This window comes from Schistocerca gregaria, chromosome X (assembly GCF_023897955.1).
Source record: "Schistocerca gregaria isolate iqSchGreg1 chromosome X, iqSchGreg1.2, whole genome shotgun sequence".
In the NCBI taxonomy this organism is placed as follows: Eukaryota; Metazoa; Arthropoda; class Insecta; order Orthoptera; family Acrididae; genus Schistocerca; species Schistocerca gregaria.
Window position 1 is genome coordinate 679533844 of NC_064931.1, and position 19642 is coordinate 679553485.

The 19642-nt window shown below is 35.5% G+C and overlaps 1 protein-coding gene across 4 annotated transcripts in view; it reads right to left on the reverse strand.

Moving 5' to 3' along the window:
* The window catches only part of LOC126297745 (cullin-1-like), a 217096-nt gene that overhangs the window by 20927 nt on the left and 176527 nt on the right, over positions 1-19642 (reverse strand). For all 4 annotated transcript variants that reach the window (XR_007552574.1, XM_049988905.1, XM_049988906.1 and 1 more), the window contains exons 11-12: positions 17781-17960; positions 14029-14178 (exon numbers count right to left, since the gene is read on the reverse strand). Coding sequence is in view for 3 of the 4 variants with exons in the window: in XM_049988905.1 (XP_049844862.1) it covers positions 14029-14178; positions 17781-17960 (330 nt within the window). In the remaining variant the exon portion in view is untranslated. The remainder of the gene's footprint in view (positions 1-14028; positions 14179-17780; positions 17961-19642) is intronic.

Sequence of the window (19642 nt, forward strand, 5' to 3'; positions counted from 1 at the left end):
TTTTGCAACTTCAGAAAAGATGCAGCACACATAAAGTGAATGCTATCATTTCAAAATGGAATAAGGAAATATATCAAACTCCTTTTACAGGGCTGGCTAACGGCTAAAGTCTGAAAAGTGTTTCAAAGTACAACACTCCCCCCTACCTCAGCCTTGAAAAAAAGTTAAAATCCAATTTCACCACTAGATAATTATCATTTACCATATTGGTAACCTGCTGCCTTCAGATTTATAACATTTTTACGTGGAAATGAAGAAAATTTCAAGTTTTACTACATTTCACAAAAACAGCATTTTTTGCATAACATTGTCAAAAACCTCCAGGTTAGCATTATTTGTCATGTTATCATTAATACACAATTTAATGGAGCTAACAAGGCATGGCATACCCAAAATAACTATAAAATATGGGAACAAAAACAAAAGTACCAATATGAATAAAAATGTAATGGTGGGAATCAAAATTTGATAAAATAAATACAGAAATTTTGTAAATAAAGAGAAGGTGTAGTGAAGGGTGACTAAAAGCCAATGAAGACAAAAAGAAGCAGAAAAAACTGAAGAAATCAAGAGTACAGTCTTGCCCAATAATGTAAGAGCAGCAAATTTTGTAAACTTTAAAAGAAATTGTACAGGAAAAGGAAAGAAAGTAGCACCTAATTTTCTGCTAACAAGATTCAGAGCACTTTGAGCAATACAATGTTATGAATTTCTGGTGAATTTAGTTTACAGAGCTTCTACATTAATGCCGAACGTATTTATGTACACATTTTGTGGCACATAGCTGTGTAGCAAAGCCATAATTTACTTCCAGGTGAGCTTCAGTCTTGCATTATATGTCCCAAGCAACAAGTAATAGAAAATACCAAAATATTTCAGTATTTTTAATTTCACTATTATAGCTAGTAAAAACGCATCAAACAAAATCAAAAACGTTTAATAGTTCTCTCATTTTCGACTAACTTTTTGACTGTAGTTTTATCTGCACAAGTGATAAATATAATGCAAAAAATGAAGATAAATACTAACTGTATTTTTTACTAGCTGTTAAACCAAGATATGTACAACAAGCCATAAGTTAATGTTTGAAGCCTGACAAGCTTTTGTGTTAATGGGTTTGAAACTGGTCAAAACATATTACTATCTTACAAACACAATGAAACAAAATAGTCCCATATAATATCAAACACAACACTAATAGCTGATAGGAATTAAATATTTTCTTATTTCCTTTCTATCACTTTTGCCACATTTTCAAATTGGATCTCCACCCTGATCATCAGTCTGCATGCTCTGAAAATGAATAGGCTCAAGTCCACTGTCCAGTTTCCATGGAGATATGTAACAGCATCACACAGTCTATTGTCTTTTTTGGTATTTCTTCTCTATCTGCAACCATGGTTTTTCATTAGGCATGAAACGAATTGCACTGGACATAAAAGTTGGCCCAGGGATTTCTGAACAAAACACCTTGTAGAGTTACAGGTTACAAAGGAGGAAGGACTAACTGTACTATCTGCTGCACACACTCCTGGAATTACATCTGCAGCTGTCTCTAAAGTCTTATTCAAATTTCCACCAGTACAATACTAGAAATAAAGAAAGATTTTACATTGGCAGCCACAGAACAGCACTTTACGAAAAGGGGCCTCAGTAGAAAGGTATAAAATTAGCTAATGCACTGCCTAGTGCAGTCATGGCTCTTCCTACAGTTAAACTGAAACATCAGCTTAAGAAATTTTTAATAAAACACCCTTTCTACACATTAGTAGAATATCATACTTATATGAAGAACAACAAATGCTTTGTGAAATTATGTGAATAGAAATCAGTAAACATCTTATTGTAATTTTGTTGTAAATTAATGACATATTCAGAAGAATGTGTCTTGTGTATTGTACAAATAACTTTAATCGTTACTGTTTCTTTGTACATGTGCAGTGTACCATTTGATGTTGAATAAAACTATTATTATTATTATTATTATTATTATTATTATTATTATATGAGTGTTCATGTCAGTAATGTTTTGATTTGGAGTTCTGTCAACCTAAGTCAAACAGTAGGCTATGCGTAACAAAAAGAAATACTGCAGAACAAGATGAAGCATGTGTGCACATGACATATGGGAGAATGTGTGTGTGAGTGTGCAAGGAAGGGGCAGGGGAGGATGTGTGTACCTGTCTGTCTAGTTCAATTGGGTTAATTAATCATTATGATCAACCTATAATTGCTATACTCACGGAAAATATTGTAGTTATTACAGGAATCAACAAGTCAAAGTCTTTCACAATATGACTTACACATTAAGAGAAATGACCTTATAATCAGTCATTATTCTCTAACTGCTTGTGTGTGTGTGTGTGTGTGTGTGTGTGTGTGTGTGTGTGTGTGTGTGTGTGTGTTCAGATCTTTGTTGAATATCAAATTATTTGCAATATTTTCTGTGTTATCATTCGAAATTTCCACCTATGAAGCAATGTGGAGTGGCTTTTGACACCTTCGAGAAAACAAGACAACCCAACAGTTTTGCTATGTCACCATGATGTAACGCTAAATGGTCTACAGCTAGAGGCTATATTGGCAATATGATGACAGTGTTTTACTGTTAGTGGATTGCTGCTGATCTGTGAGTTGCTGAATGTGTTGTTATTTCTAGACATATCTTTCACTATGGCACAGTATTTGCTTTCCATCACACAATGGTGAATAAATGTTGTGCACCAGGCTGTACTGGCAATTAACAGACCGGGAAAAAGATATCTGTGTTCATATTTCAAAAGGACACCACACTGAGGTAGAAATGGACTCAAGAAATTTGACAGGAGAACTTCACTCCATCAGATCATTCTGTGGTAAGCACTATCAAGTTACATTTATAACGAAGTATGCAACAATAAATTATAACCACAAAAGCTCCATCATCAGCAACAGTTTCACTGAAAGTGTTGTGCAAACAACAGTCAAATTTCAGATTTAGATTGTTTCGCTGTGTTAACTGTACAGTGCATAAGTTACATAAAATTATATGTGATAGCATGAACAGCTTATTTAATTTTAACTCCCTAAGAAATTAGAAAAGTAAATGCTTCATTTCAAAAATTCTGATCCTAAAGTTCTTTTAATTTGATGAGTAGCATTTTCTGCAGAATGAATAACAAAATGTTTTTAAGGAAGAGAAAAGTACTGATCTCTCTTTGCTATAAAAGATGTGTGGCATACTTTTAATAATGTGAAATATTTATAGTAAGATGATGTGTAAGCACTGGTACAAAAAATTTATTTGAAAATTTGTTAGGGATAACTTTCTTTTCATTTCCTTTCCAAGTTTGTCAAGAACACTTTATCCTGAGAGATCTGATTCTCCAAACCACTGCAGTTGACTGAAAAGCAGGGAAAACATAAACACTTCCTTTGGAAAATCCCAGATTGAAAGAAAGTGCTGCACCATGCTTATTACCAAATGTCCCAGATATTTGAGCTCAAGACAAGATGTTCCATGGGAACCCCCAAGTCAAAGAAGACAAGAGGCTGAAAGCAGGTGCTTTGGCAACAGCCATATCCGAAAGCACAGAAACAACTTCTGCACAAAAGGAAAACAGCAGTTTTCAAACTAATGATGAATTTGTGAGATAAAGTGAATATGTTACGAAGAATGAACTGTGGAGTAAATTTGTGAAAAAAGTATGTACTGTTCTGTATTTTAATTTTGAGAAAGCTCCATATGTTATTGTGTATATAAAAGTTTGCAGAAACCTCACTGTTGAATTGCATCTGACGCCTCCAAATGAAACAAGATGGCCAGGAGTGTGGAAATCGCAAATTTTAACACGAGAAATAGTTATAGTTATGTAGTTAAAAAGAAAACCTGTGAAAATTGTAAAGCTGAAATTACAACAGCTATATCTGAAAGCACAGAAACAACTCCTGCACAAAAGGAAAACAGCAGTTTTCAAACTAATGATGAATTTGTGAGATAAAGTGAAAATGTTAGAAAGAATGAACTGTGGAGTAAGTCTGTGAAAAAAGTATGTACTGTTCTGTATTTTAATTTTGAGAAAACTCCATGTGTTATTATGTATATAAAAGTTTGCAGAAACCTCACTGTTGAATTGCATCTGACAGCTATAGATATTGTTGCCAAATGAAACAAGATGGCCACGAGTGTGGAAATCGCAAATTTTAACACGAGAAATAGTTATAGTTATGTAGTTAAAAAGAAAACCTGTGAAAATTGTAAAGCTGAAATTACAACCCTAAACGAACAAATTTCAAGCCTACAATTCATAGTCAATAATTTAAAAGGGAAATAGCTGGACTGAATAAAGAAATCGGCAAAGTACAAACAGTGAAAAATTTGTGTGAAGTGAAACAAGATACACGTGATAAATCATCCAAGTCGATAGCAGTGTTGGAAAAAGTTCAGTCTCAAATCACAAAAACTGTTAAAAGTGTTACTTTCTTAGACAAAAACAAATATGATGTCTTGAGTCATAACGAGTGTACAACTGATTGTGACGTTGTAAAAACCTGCAATTCGGACACCAACAGTAAACTTGGAAACAGTGGTAAGGGCAAAAACGTATCATTAAGGAAAAAGTGTGGTATTCCCTTGCTTGCTGACAGCCACGGCAGAAAGCTATCAAGCATGCTCCGAGAGAAAAATCGAGAAATGGCAGTGACTAGTATAGTGAAACCTGGAGGGGGAACACACCATGTCGTAGACACCAATCTTCAGATGAACACAATACAACATAATGACTTTATAGTATGTATAGTGGGTTCGAATGACATAGCTAAAAATGAAGCCGATGCCTGCATTAAAACGCTACAGAACTTTCTAGAAGTGAATAAATCTAGGAACACAATAGTAGCCATTGTGCCTCATAGACATAACCTAATTTACAGATCGTGTGTTAATAAAGAAATTAGGAAAACTAACATCAAAATTAAGAAACTGTGTGCTGAATACGCAAAGTGCGATGTACTGGACGTAAGTAAACTACATCGAAACCTACACACCAAACACGGAATGCACCTTAATTATGATGGAAAAAGTGTTATGTGCGATCACATCAGTGAAATAATTAAAGAAAGACTATTACGAAATAGATCTGTCTATCAGCTTCCTGAAACACTTACAGGCAAAAATGAGGAAAGCAAATTCAACAAGAACGAAGAAAGCAGGAAAGAGGAGCCATCAGAAGATCCACAAAGGACTGCAGCAGCTACATCTGTAAGAGTTAATTTAAGATCAAGGCGGAACATACCCAAGAAGGAGGATTTTTTCTATCCCCCTCTGAGAAAAGAAAAAACTTAGCATCACCAAACAAGTTAAAGATAGCATCATCAAACAAGTTAAAGATACACCATAAAACTTGCAAAGGACTCCATCAGCAAATTGTAGTAAATAAGGTAAAGTCTGAACCTCCTCACCAATGTGTAAAAAAATTAAACAAAAAAATTATTGATCTAAAAGTATACATCCATAATGCGCAAAGAGTCAAAACCAAACTTAATGAATTAGAAATTTTGTTATCAAGTGCAAGTGAACTGTCAGATACACAGATATTATGTATTAATGAACATTTCATGAGGTCTTTTGAAATAGAAAGTGTTGTGATACCAAATTTTAAACTCGTAGGTCACTTCTGAAGAACATCTTACAAAAGTGGAGGTAGTTGCATATTTGTAAAAGACAACATTACTGCTACACCTTGATATTTTCAATTTGTATAGTATTAAAAAAGATATAGAACTGTCAGGTGTAGAGCTTACAGGTCTAAATGTTTATATAATAGCACTTTACAGGTCACCCTCTAGTAACATAGGGACTTTCCACAAAAATCTAACACCAGTAATAGAAAATCTAAGTAAAGGAAAATCATATAGTGTTCTAATATGTGGTGACTATAATATAGATTTTCTCTCAGAAAACACTAGCCACCTAAGCATTAAAAATTTTATGAACAGCTACAACCTAGACCTAATGGTTAACACTCCAACCAGGATAACAAATCACAGTACCACTTGTCTGGATCAAGTAGCAAGCAATATAAATTGTACTGTATCCCCTGTCAAACTAGGATTTTCAGACAACAATGCATTAATTATGCAGGTCTGGTTGCAAAATAACAGTCACAAACACAATAAAATCACTGTACAGAGGAGAAACTTCAATAAAACCCACATGCATACTTTCCTCTTTGATATACAAGATGAAAACTGGAAAAATGTATATGAGGCTCAAACAGTAGACAGCAAATATGAAGCATTCTTGGATATTTTCTGTTATTATTTTAATTGCCACTTTCCCTTACAAACAAAATGTATCAACAAAGATAGGAAACTCTCCAGCTGGATCACCCCAGGAATCATTAGATCATCACAAAGAAAAAGAGAACTTTTTTACATTAGCAAATCCAAACTAGGCAGTAGTGAAGCATTTAAGTCATACTTTACTCCATATAAAAAGATATTAAGGAATGTAGTAAATGCAGCAAAAAAGCTACAGAATGATAACTACCTCAAATTATCATCAAATAAGAGCAAAAGCATGTGGCAACTTATTAATATGAATACTAATAGAGGAAAACAACTACAAAGTGCTATTAGCTTAAAAATAAATGGAAAATTAGTCTCCAGTGGGAAAGAAACAGCAGAGGAATTCAATATCTACTTTACAGAAACAGTAGGAAACCTGGCTAACCATCTTAAAAATAGCTGTCCTGTACAACTAGAACCAAACTTATGCTCTGAGACTCTATTTTTAAGGCCTACATCTGAAATTGAAATAGAAAAGACACTTCACAGCAAAATTTAAAAAAAATCATCTGCTGGACAAGATCAAATTCCATGCTTCCTCCTTCATAATTGCAGTAACTTTATCAGTAAATCCCTAGCCCACATAATAAACTTCTCATTCCTGAATGGTGCATTTCCTGGTATGCTCAAAATTGCAAAAATTATACCTGTCCACAAAAAAGGAAGCAAAGAGGATCCCAGTAATTATCAACGAATTGCACTGCTTTCAACTTTTAGTAAAGTATTTGAATATATAATGGCCACAAGAATCATGTCCTTTCTAGACAAATAAAATATCCTGTCACCTGCTCAGTTTGGCTTCCAAAGTAAGAAAGCTACAACTGATGCAATACAAGGATTTCTAGATCATGCACTGGAGCTTGTGGACAAAAAACTCCCAGCCATAGGTATCTTCCTAGATCTAACAAAGGCATTCGACATGATTAATCATAGTATACTTTTGCAAAAGATGCATTTCTATGGAATAAGAGGAAATGCCTATGACTGGTTTAAAAGCTATCTGGAAGATCGACAGCAGTATGTCGAATTAAATGAAACTAAGCTCTCAGGTACATTCCTTTCCTCCATACATACCATAAAGCAAGGCATTCCCCAAGGCTCCGTCCTGGGCCCCTTGCTGTTCTTACTTTACATAAATGACCTTCCTCACAGCCTACCAGATGCAAAAACCCTTTTGTTTGCTGATGACACCTCTATACTCATATCTGCACCTGAACAAATTCTCCAATCTAATATAGATAGAACCACACATCAAATAAGTCGATGGCTTCAAAGTAACAGGCTGCTACGTAATGCAAAAAAGACAATTGGAATAACCTTCCACACGGCCCAAAACAGAAATCCATTACTACCAACTATATCACTGGAAAAAAATAATGTTAAACTTGAAAATGAAATAAAATTTTTGGGGGTTACTATTACTGATACGCTCACATGGAAAAGGCACATTGACGTTACCAGCACAAAACTTAGTAAAGTATCCTTCATGATTAGATCAATAAGGAATGTCACTAACACAAGTACCCTAACCACAATGTACCATGCACTCTTTCACTCTGTACTTAACTAAGGAATCATCTTCTGGGGACAAAATTCTGAATCAATTAAGATATTCAAACTGCAGAAGAAGATAGTCAGAACAATTATGTTCAAAAAACAAAGAGACACTTGTAAGCCACTATTTAAGAAACTAAATATTTTGCCCCTCCCATGCGAATACATACTAGAATTATTATTCTTTACCAAAAAAAGTATCAACAAAATTAGCAAAAATATGGATTACCACAATTATGACACAAGATCAAAAACCTCTCTAAGAATACTTACCCACTCAACAAAACTGTACAGTGATGGTGTCAGGTGTATGGGAATAAAATTATATAATCATCTTCCAAATTTTATACAAGAAATCCAAGAAAAATAAATTCAAACAGACAGTGAAGTCTCTTTTAATAAAAGACTGCTTTTATACCATCCAGGAGTATTTGGAATCAAAATTGTCTTAGTGCATGATAATGTATCAAATCTGAATGTTGTTAAGTCAATTGTCACATCATGTAACAATTCTCTGTAAAGCTGTAACTTTAAGTAACATAATTTTGTAGGTAATGTAAAATAATCATTCTTCTGTGTTCTTGTTTACTGTTTTAGACTCCTGTAAACTGTATATTTGTATTGACTTATCCCATTTCAGTTGTACAAGCCATTGTACTGATTTGATCTATGGGACAAATAATAAATAAATAAACACAGGCAGTTAACAATGTAAACACAGTTGAAAACATTTTGGAGTTATTTATAAAATTAATTAATGGCAGAGAGAGTGATTTACACATGCCAGTTATTCATGCCTTTCTTGGACCTTTACAAGTTAAAGAAGGTAAGAAGAAGGTTGTTCCATTCCTGAAGTCAGAAACTGCATTATCTCTTCAATCCAAAGATCATCATAAATTTGGTGCAGGGCTTTTGATTCTTTGTTCTCCACATGTTTGTAAGTTTTTATGAACATCTGGTTTTGTCATTCTATCTCACCCAAATTCATTAAGGAAGCTTAGCTGCAACACAAATGTGAACCCAAGTAATCCTCATTTCTTAAGTCATTTGAAGGATGAAGTTTCATGTTTGGAACCACATGAACAGTTTGTGATCTTTATGCTACATGAGATTCACATCAAACCATATGTAGATTTCAAAGTAGGAAATATTACTGCTGGCAATAGCAATCAGTGCACAGGCATTCATGATACAGCATATTCATTCTCCTTTCAAAAAAGTTGTGTCACATTGCCTGTGAAGAAACTGAATGCAGAAATATTTTTACTGTAAAATCAAACTTAAGTGCTGCAAATTGTTTTCAAGATGTTAAAAAACAAAATTCAGAATTTTTAGTGCACAGTTTGACAATGTTACCTTCTGTTGCTTAATATGGATTACTGGTTGCCTGTTACTATCCTCTCAATAAATCCATAATAAAATACTTTTACTCTTTAAATGAATGCTGCAGCGCATACTGTGCTGAGTGATAAATGCAAAATCAAACATGTCCTGAAAATGTCAAGAAACAAAAAGTTGAAATTTTCAGGCACAGTCTGATATAAAATTCCCTTTGAACACTTAATAAACATTGCTTCCTACATACCACATACTTGCACTTCCAGATATAACAACTAAGTTCAAAGAGAAGGTGAGTCACAAAGCATAATTTTTCACTGCTAAACGAAGACAAAAAATGCAGTGATTAGGTACTCCAGTCATGATTTCTTTGCAATAATTCACAACAGAGTAACAAGTGGCAGAAGGTCTCACAATGTAGCAGTTCTATGTGGGCAGCTAAGAGCAAGATCACAAAGCTGTTGGCAGGCCTTGTGTACTCAGAGGTGTTGGGTGACTCATGTGCCCCAGTGATGTAGACAGCTCTACTGTAGGTGAAACTACAACCGAGGAGTGTCTTTAGCAAGGCCAGATTAGGCCATGGTTCCTGATGATGGGCAGCAGCCTTTACAGTAGTTGGTAGGAGCAACAGTCTGCATGATTGACTGATCTGGCCATGTAACATTAGCCAATATGGCCTCACTATATTGTTACTGCACACAACTGAAATCAGGGGGAAACTATAGCCATTATATTTTTGCATTGAAATCATGCAGCTCTGCTTATGGCTTAATGATGATGGCTATATCTTAATTGTATTCAGCAGCAAACTCTCACATGAACACATGCACTCAGAACAATGCACAGTTCGCCTGGTCAAGTCATTCAACAGAGACTGGTTCTGTACTGATGGTCAACTGCACCAAGGCATCAATATAATTATCTCAACAAATTGGAACCAAATTTTTCTCATCACAACCATTACTCCTGTGTCCACAAAACTGCTAAGAGCACATTTTTAGTACACAGATTGACAATGACAGTTTATAAGGCCACTGATGATACAAGTAGTAATTTCAGGGTGCAAGTGGTTCAGCAAGGCCTGTCAGTGTTTTGCAGGTGTGTTCTGAGTTTTACACTTATGCAGAAAATACACTTCAACGTGGTAATGGTTGAGTCACTGCTGCAACTGTGCAGTATCCTAGTAATCCAGTGAAGGCCTTCACAGGTCTGAAGTGTATTAATATCAGAGATGTGACTGCTTATCGCACATTTCAATTGCCACCTGCTACCACTGAAAACACAGAGAAGACACTGAATGCAACATCTGCAACCTGTGCAACCCAATCAAACAACTTTCCAGTGTCCTGTGAGATTGTACTAAGTGCATCTGCTTCAGAGGGAGAAATAGTAAATGTTCTGTAACTTTATATTCACAATTGCATTTCAAGTTATGTTCAAAAGCAGACACTTTAAGAGACCAGCACTTCACTGACTTTCATTCAATGACTAATAGAAAAGCCATCTGCTACTAACACTGCTACTGTTGAAAACTCTTGACCATTGGGGCACTTTGTAGTTAGTTTTAGCATGAGCACTGTAATATAGTTGTACACCTGTGAGACTAAACTCTCCATGTTTGGAATTGAATTTAAGTGATGCGGTTTCTAAGGTGAGTGCAAGTAAATGGGAGACCATTGCGAAAGTGACGTTCAATTGTGAGAGGTTAACTTCACAGTGGTCAAAAATCCTAGAGAGCTGGGAATGCCCGCATTTTGCATGTGGATGGGAGTGTGGAGATAGCCAGGGGCCTATGGAGAAGGGAAAGTAAGTGGGTCCATAAAACAATGAGGCAAGTGATGGGACTACCCATGGGATTCCGGCCAGGATGAAAATGCACTATCTGTGTATATGGAGCATGAAAGAGAATTAACTCACGTGAACACAAACTGATTACTTGGTAGATTCAGTTCATAGCATTTGCCAGTTAGTTTGCAACACATTTCGCTGCAAATTATGTGATCTAATTGGACACAATGTTGGTCCCTTGGCTGAACTTTGTTCAAATTAAGTCCAACTTGCAAACAATAATTGGCATACAGCCATGGGGTACATCACAGGACATAATTTAATTACTGCAAACACATGGTTTAAGAATCATAAAAGAAGACTGTATTTTAGAAGAGACTTGGGGACACTGAATGGTTTCAGATTGATTATATAATTGTAAGAAAGTGACTTTAAACTGTAAGACATTTCAGGGGTAGATGCAGTTTTTGACCCTAATTCGTTTGTTATGAATTTCACATTAAAACTGAGGAAACTGCAAAAACAGATAGAAATTTTAGAAGATGGAATAAGGATAAATTGAAGGAACCAGGGATTGTTGATAGTTTCAGAGGGAGGATTATGCAGTGATGGACTGCAGCAGGGGAAAGAAATTCAATAGAAGGTCAATGGATAGCTTTGACAGATGAAATAGTGAAATCTACAGAGGATAACATATGTCTAAAAATGAGATTGACAAAAATGCATAATGACTAAGTAGTAATGGGTAGAAGAAACATGCACAACTATGGGGAAGATAGATGCCACCTGTACAAAAATTGAAAAGATCTTTGGAAGTAGGTGCAGATGAAATGGAAGACATGATACTGGAAGATGAATTTGACAGAGCACTTAAAGATCTAAGTATAAACAAGTCTTCTGGAGTAGATGACATTCCTATACAATTTTTGAAATCCTTGGGAAAGCCAGCCATGACAAAACTATTCCACTTTGTGTGCAAGATATACAAGCCATATGAAATTGTGAATACTGCTGAACTATCATTTTAATAAGACATGGTTGCAAAATATTGACATGAACTATTTAAAAAAGAATGGGAAAACTGTAAGAAGCTGACCCTGAGCAAGATCAGGTTGAGTTTGCCCTGTGGCTTACGTTAAAAAAAGGTAAATCTACATTTACAGCATTTGTAGATTTAGAAAACATTTTGACACTGTTGACTGGATAAAATCTTTAAAATTTTGAAGGTAGCAAGGATAAAATACAGGGAGTGAAAGGGCATTTACAACTTGTACTGCATTTATAAGAGTTGAAGGACATGAAAGGGAAGCAGTGGTTGAGAAAGCTGTTAGACAGGGCTTTAGCCCATCTCCGATGTTATTCTATCTATACAATGAGCAAGCAGTGAGGAATTATAAAAAGGGATTAAAATACAGGGAGAATAAATATAAATCAAGGTTTGCTCATGACAGTGTAATTCTATCAGAGATGGCAAAGTACATGGCAGAAGAGTTGCACAGAATGTATAATGTCTTTAAAAGAGATTATAAGATGATGTCAATGAAAGGAAAACAACAATGGAATATAATGGAATTAAATCACAGTTATGGCAAGGGAATTAGATTAGGAACTGGGACATTGAAAGTTGTAAATGAGTTCTGCTGTTAGGGATGTAAAATAACTGATGATAGTTGAAGTAGAGAAAAATATATAAAATACAGACTAGCAATAGCAAGAAAAGCTTCTCTGGAAAGAGAAATTAACTGACACAAAATATAAATTTAAGTGTTAGGAAGCCTTTTGTGAAGACATTTGTTTTGAGTGTGGCCATATACTGAAGGGCAAAATGTGGAAGATAAGCAGTGCACACAAGAAGACAATAGCTTTTGAAATGTGTTGCTGCAAAAAAAATGCTGTATGTCAGACCGGTAGACTGAATAACTAATGAGGAGGTTGTACTGAACTGAACTGAAGTAAAAAGAAATTTACAGCCCAATTTGCCTAAAAGGAAGGATTGGTTAATACAACACACCCTGAGGCAATCAGGTATAGCCAACTTGGTAACGGAGGGAAGTGTGGAGGTTAAAAATTGTAGAGGCCGATAAAAGAACAAGACGCAGCAAGCAGGTTCAAATGGATGTGGGTTCCAGCAACTATTCAGAAATGAAAAGGCTTGTACAGGATAGACAAGCATAGAGAACTGCATCAAACCAGTATTAGGACTAAAAACAACAACCGCCACCACCATCACTGCCGCCACCACCACCATCACCACCACCACCAAAAACAACAACAACATTTGTTATTCTTTAACACATTTCTAATGTACATCATAAAAATTTAAAAAGCACAGTAATATTTTCCAATTGTTTCAACACATGTACTCTATGACTGGACAGACCCTCAACTGTGTTTCACAATTGTCAAAATCATGCTATGTTAAGATAACTGACCTCATATCACTTCTTCTTCAACTTCTTCTTCTTCTTGTGTCTTTGTCGTACATCAGCACAGGGTCGGCATGGTTAGCAACAGATTTGGCATGGTTAGTTTAAGGGGCAGCCAAATGCCCTTCCTGTCATCTGTTATCACCCAGAGATGGAATATGTGTACCCGAGCTGTTTGTGTGTAGTGTGATTCATGTGAAAGTGAGTGAAAGTTTTCTAAATGTTTGTGAATCATGTAATTGTGGTAGAACTTGGGTACCAGCCTGGTATTCACTCAGTTGGATGTGGCAATTTGCTTAGAAACCACATCCAGGCTCAAAAGAAGACTGACCGTCATCATTAAGCCACTGGGCAGATTCAGTCACCAAGGATGACACATCTCACCATCCAGAAAGCAGTGCTTTAACACGCATGGCTATCTGGGTGGTCAACTGAGCTTGTATCATTGCTATCAATTTATGCAATGTATATCACAGGTATCACTTTGACACACACACACACACACACCCACACACACACACACACACACACACACATACATACATACAAGCACAAGGCCTATACAAAAGCAAGTATGCTATTTAAGAGTAATACTTACTTCAGAGGGCACTGTAAAGTCACATGGCTGCTGAAATGGCCAAGAACCAGATGAAAGTACTTGGATATTGAAATCTATGTCCAATGGTTCGTGTGAATTAATCAGATGTGTTTTGAACATCTCGTTTAAGTCTTTGGAAACACCTATGTCCTGGTGAACAAGAACAACTGCTTTATAAAGTGCAAAAATGTGCAAGGTGTTAAGAAAATTAGATTTTATTCCAAAACAGTTTTTACATTTTTGCAATGATACTAAAATGTATTAAAAATAGTAATTATAAAAAGAAAGATTATTAACAGACCTGTACACGCAACAAAAATGCTTGTAAATTTGCACTTAATTTCATTATAGCCTCAGATAAAAAAAAACTGTACGTAAATATAGTGCTTGAAAATAGTTCTAAAAAGAATAAAATCTACTGGTGACTCCCACAGATGTTATATAAAGAATTACATAAAGCCAACAGTGCTTGTGTGTGTGTGTGTGTGAATTTCTTCTTCATGCTGTGCATGCACATCACACAACCTATGCCAGGAGAATTTTTAACAAACTAATATGCTTCCAACGCGATTAATCTCTGAAAATGTAACTCATTACTGCAGACACTAATCATTGACAACTTTTGTACCATGAGACCTCAAATAACATACCAAAACAAATTATAAATTGGACAAGAAGGAGAAGAATCTTTCATCTTCAATTTCCATCGTCAATGCTCCATCCAAAATTACAAAATGGTTCAGATTCTCACTCCACTCACTCCATTCATTTGCCCCCAGCCAACAGACCTACATTATCACAAGAATTATCTGAAAATAATCACCTTGTTCAACGCTGATGTATTCTCCTCAGCTGTTTCAAAGAATTACCATCAGTAATTACAAAAATACCAATTTTGTAGACAACAGAAACAATCACTACAAGGCAGCTGATGTAAAATCATGTGGAGCCTGCAGAGAGAAGTATTGTATGACTTGATGGTGTACAGAACCAAGTCTAGCTCTTTGAATTCATTTTGCAGTTAAATCAATATGTGATTGCACGAAAAATTCAGAAAACTCCTAGATAATTTCATACTTTGATGCCATGAAGATATTTCTGATGAACTGAGAGTAGGTACTAAGGGAAATAAGTTTTCCCACCACCTGCTGACTAACTGTACTAGATTAATCTTTTTTTTTTTTTTGTATTTTACAATGAGCACAGCCAAAATGTTGCTTATTCCACGATATGTTACTCAATGTATGTGACAAATTACAACAGAAATTTTCTATTAGACATAAAAGTTTTCAGACCAGCTTCTGACCCCACATTTCAGAACAATTGCCAACATCACACAGAGCCACAAATTGTACTCAGATGTGTGTGTAGATTGAAATTCCAAACACATAACGCAAGAGTGTCAAGAGTATGACACTTTGAACTTACTGGAGTTATCAGCCAATACTTCTTGAGCTGACAATGATCTCCAATGAAACTTCAATCAAATAATGATAGAGAAAATATATTCATTAGATTTTCTATAACAATGCTCTGAAGTGAGGCCCATCCATGCTGCTGTTTTCCACACATAATCAAAAGAGGCTTCGTATCTCTATCTGAATGATTGCAAAACCCTGGTCAGGCCCTATGACACCTCACCACTCAAGTTTCTTACCCAAGGTTTCATATCCTTAAAACCATAACAACTCCAAAGCTATACACTTCAATATCATTGCTACAAGATTACCTAATTAATTTAAGGAAATGTACAAGCACTCATGTCATGTATGATCTTAAGTACAACCATTGTCCAGGTGTGTATTTATGCAATTATGACAACTGCTAAGCTGTCAGTATGGAAACATTGACATAAATCAGCTGGTCCTAAAATGATCATGTGCAATACCTTGTAATGGAGCATATGCTGTAACAATAGCAATTACTTCTGCAATTATTCCACCATGTGGGCAATCTTGATACTGCTAGAGAACTAGTACTCTCATAATATAGCAGATGAGAATTTGCACCACATTGCATGCTTGGTTCCTAATGCCTACTGGCCTCAATTTCATGCTCAAAACACCTATCAAAGAAATTCTCCATTACACTCTCCTTGCTCCTCTTCATAACTGCCATTGTCTAACTCCATTTTCCCAATTCTCACTTAATTTGATTGTTTCCCTGACTTCTTCACGTTTTTTAAAGCTCCGCAGTCCCAACCTTCACCCTCCCGCTTCAGTTTTGCAACTTTTATCACCAACTTACTTCCCTTAAGTGATGCTTCTCCACCATCTGACCATGCGTTTTTCCTCTGTTGGTGTTCATTTTTATCTCCACTATGTCTTTATCCTCAGTCTATTCTACCTTATGTCCAATTTGTTAACCACTCTTTATGCCACCTATTGTCTCTCAGATTCACATATTTTCACTATAATTAATATTTCACCTCTTAATCCCATTCTGCTGTTTGCTCACACACATAGAGTTCTGCATGATTTTCCTACTCAGTCACTAAATAAATAATCTTTTCTCCAATCAAGTCTTCTGTTCTGCCAAATTAAAAAATCTCTAGTAGTGGACATTAACATTGTTTCATCTTTCAGTTGTGCTTTGATCTGCAGCAGCTTAGAAAGTACATCTGTATCCCATATTTATTTCATCATGTTTCAGATGAAAGATAGCGTTGAATGTCCTGCCAATGACAAGGTAATTTAGAGATCAAGGACAAGGTCCAGCACATATGGATGAAGAACTTCACCACAGCCTTTAAGTAACTTGGTGAAACCACAAAGAATGTAGTTCCAGATAGTTGAACAGGGATTTGAACCACACCTCTCAAAAATGTGAGTTTAGTGTCTTATCCATTCAGCCATCTTTCTCAGTCATCTTACATTTTCTCGATTATGTAAAAAATTACTGAACATGGTTGCTGAAATAGACCACAACTAAAGTTGGGGGAACAAATTTTATAATTTCTAGATTTGTTTCCCTGACCAATTCACAGTGTTTATAAGTATACAATGCTACAGTTTGACAACTGAGTCATTTTCTGCTTATCAAGTCTATATAGCTGATTCTCATTTCCACAGAAGCTGATTTTGAGTCTTAATCTTCACATATAAGTCAAGTCTTCCCTTCAAAGACAGTATCTAGGGGCCAACTGCACCTACAGATACCAGATATCTGCTCATCCTGTAACATAATGCATAATGACAATGTGGAATGTGAGGTCATTCTACACTAACAGAAAGAGGCAGAACACTATTTCTTCTGTGTCTATATTAGTTTTTGGAATGCATGCTGTGGCGAGAGAGTGATCTGTAGTGTAGTTTGAGGTCAAAGGTGGTTGAAAAATGACAGTTTGGTTGTGAGTTGCAAAGTGGTGCTGAACACGTCAGCTAATCCATAATAATAATAAAGATCATAACAGTTTCAGTAAGGTGAATCCCATTTCCACGACATTTTTCAATACGACAAGTTAAAGTTAAACATGCAACACTACAATGTTGTGTCTCTTTACTTCCTGTATATTGGTACTGCACAAACTTTATCTGTCAGCAATACAATATAAAGCTACTCTGAAATAAAGAACAAGTTGAAAAAGGGGAGACAGACAGACAGAGAGAGAGAGAGAGAGAGAGAGAGAGAGGAGTAAGAGGGGAGGAGGAGGGAAAGGGGGAGGGGGAGGGGGAGTGGGAGAGGGAGGGGAGGGAGAGAGGGAGGGGGAGAAAGAGAGGGGGGGAGGGAGGGAGCGGAAGATCTTTTCATACCTGGAACATCCTTTGCAGTTTTGATGTGTACTCAAAACCACATGTTTGTTTTAATTTAGAAATCATTGATGCCTCCGCATCGTCACTTGCAGACATATGGTGCACCAGACGCTTTGCCAGCATTTTGCTATAAAATTTTTGAAAAACATCTTTGTCTTCTATGTACTTGAAGACAATCATCTGTAGAAATTGGAATAAAAAATTAACACTCACTGATGTCTAGGAGACATATTAGTCATTATGTACCATATGAAATTGACAACAAAAGAAACAAAATATGTTTCCAAATGTTTTTCATGGAATGAAATTTTTAATAAAGTACAAAAAGGCATTAGAGTCTACTGTCTACCATAAATTTATGTGGAATGACTTAGTAATTCAAATAGTGAATATGTTTTTGAATCATTGTTAGAAAATACAATACTATGATTTATTTAACTGTAAAATAAACAGTTTCTTTCAGGCTAATATACACTCAGCCAATCTAACACTAAGTTAGTTATTTGCATGTTCCATAGATTATAACTGCAACATCTTGTTACAATATGGAACTACTCAGGTATACAATTACAGTGCATCTTCTCAGCAGAAAATACAGCAACATGTTGACAGTCTCATTCAGAAATTCTACCATAGGGTAGAAGGAGGTGTCAAGTAGCTAGAAGTTTAATCTGCATTTGAAATTAATTTTACTAAATTCTTTACATCACTTAGCATGCAGTCAAAGATTTTTATGACTGAATACCTCACTCATTCCTGTTCAACACTAAGGCTGAGTCATCAATAGTGTACACCATTTATTTTTTTCCTCCAGACTGTGATTGAGTACTGAGAACAAACTTCATATGAGTGTAAATGTACTGTGAACTGGTTGTTAGGGGAAACAGTTTATAGTGATATTTGGTCCACAATAAAACAAGTGATACACAAAGAAATTAACTAATGCCTCCATTCTTTGTGGGTAAATGATTCAATCATGAAAATTAGGAAAATTAGTGCCAAAACATCTGTCAGGTAACCTGGAGGTAAGAAACAAATATGTGATGTATAGATAATTCTAAATAGGGGCTTGCTTGACTAGCTTTCACATTTTCCATGGATTTACAATGAATGTCTAACATAAAAGTACACAAACAGAGTAAAACACTCAGTGTACTTTCATGTATAACAATATATTATATAGCTAAAATCACTCTGAAATCACAATGAAGCAGAGTGAGAGGAAGACATGAGTCAAACTCAGAGCTTTGCTTTGGCACCCTAACTGAGCTGCTTTCAATAAGTAGTTTGCACTTTAGGTGGACTATGATGCCAGCTACTCATCTATACCATCTTTGTCATCTATCTGGCAAGGCAGAGTATTATTTCTCTAAAAGAATCATGTAAATGTGTTAAAATTGACACAATGAGGAGCTGCACTCATTTACAAGTAAGTTTACTAATTATTGTCAAATTATTGTGCTTTTTTCTCAAATTAGATTTAAAGTTGTTATTTAAAGTGCATCCCAGCAGAAGCTCATATAAATGATGCATTTATTTAAAGATACCAGAAACTATCAAATCAACGGATGTGCTGGTTAATGAACCAGCCTCCAGATTTTAAGTTGATCAGAATAATTAATATGATGACACTGCTGAAACTAAACATTCATACATTCAGGAAGTGAGCAGTCACATGATACATCATATGATGAATCTCCGTTAATCAATTATGGTTACTTTACTGGAGGATAAAATTTGTTTATGCAGGAAGTTTTTTGATGATAACTCTAAAAAAAGGAAATATAATATTTAAAACTCGATAGTATTTTTCCAATACCAGAAAATTTACCTTCGGTTCAACAAGTGAATGCTGTGGCTTT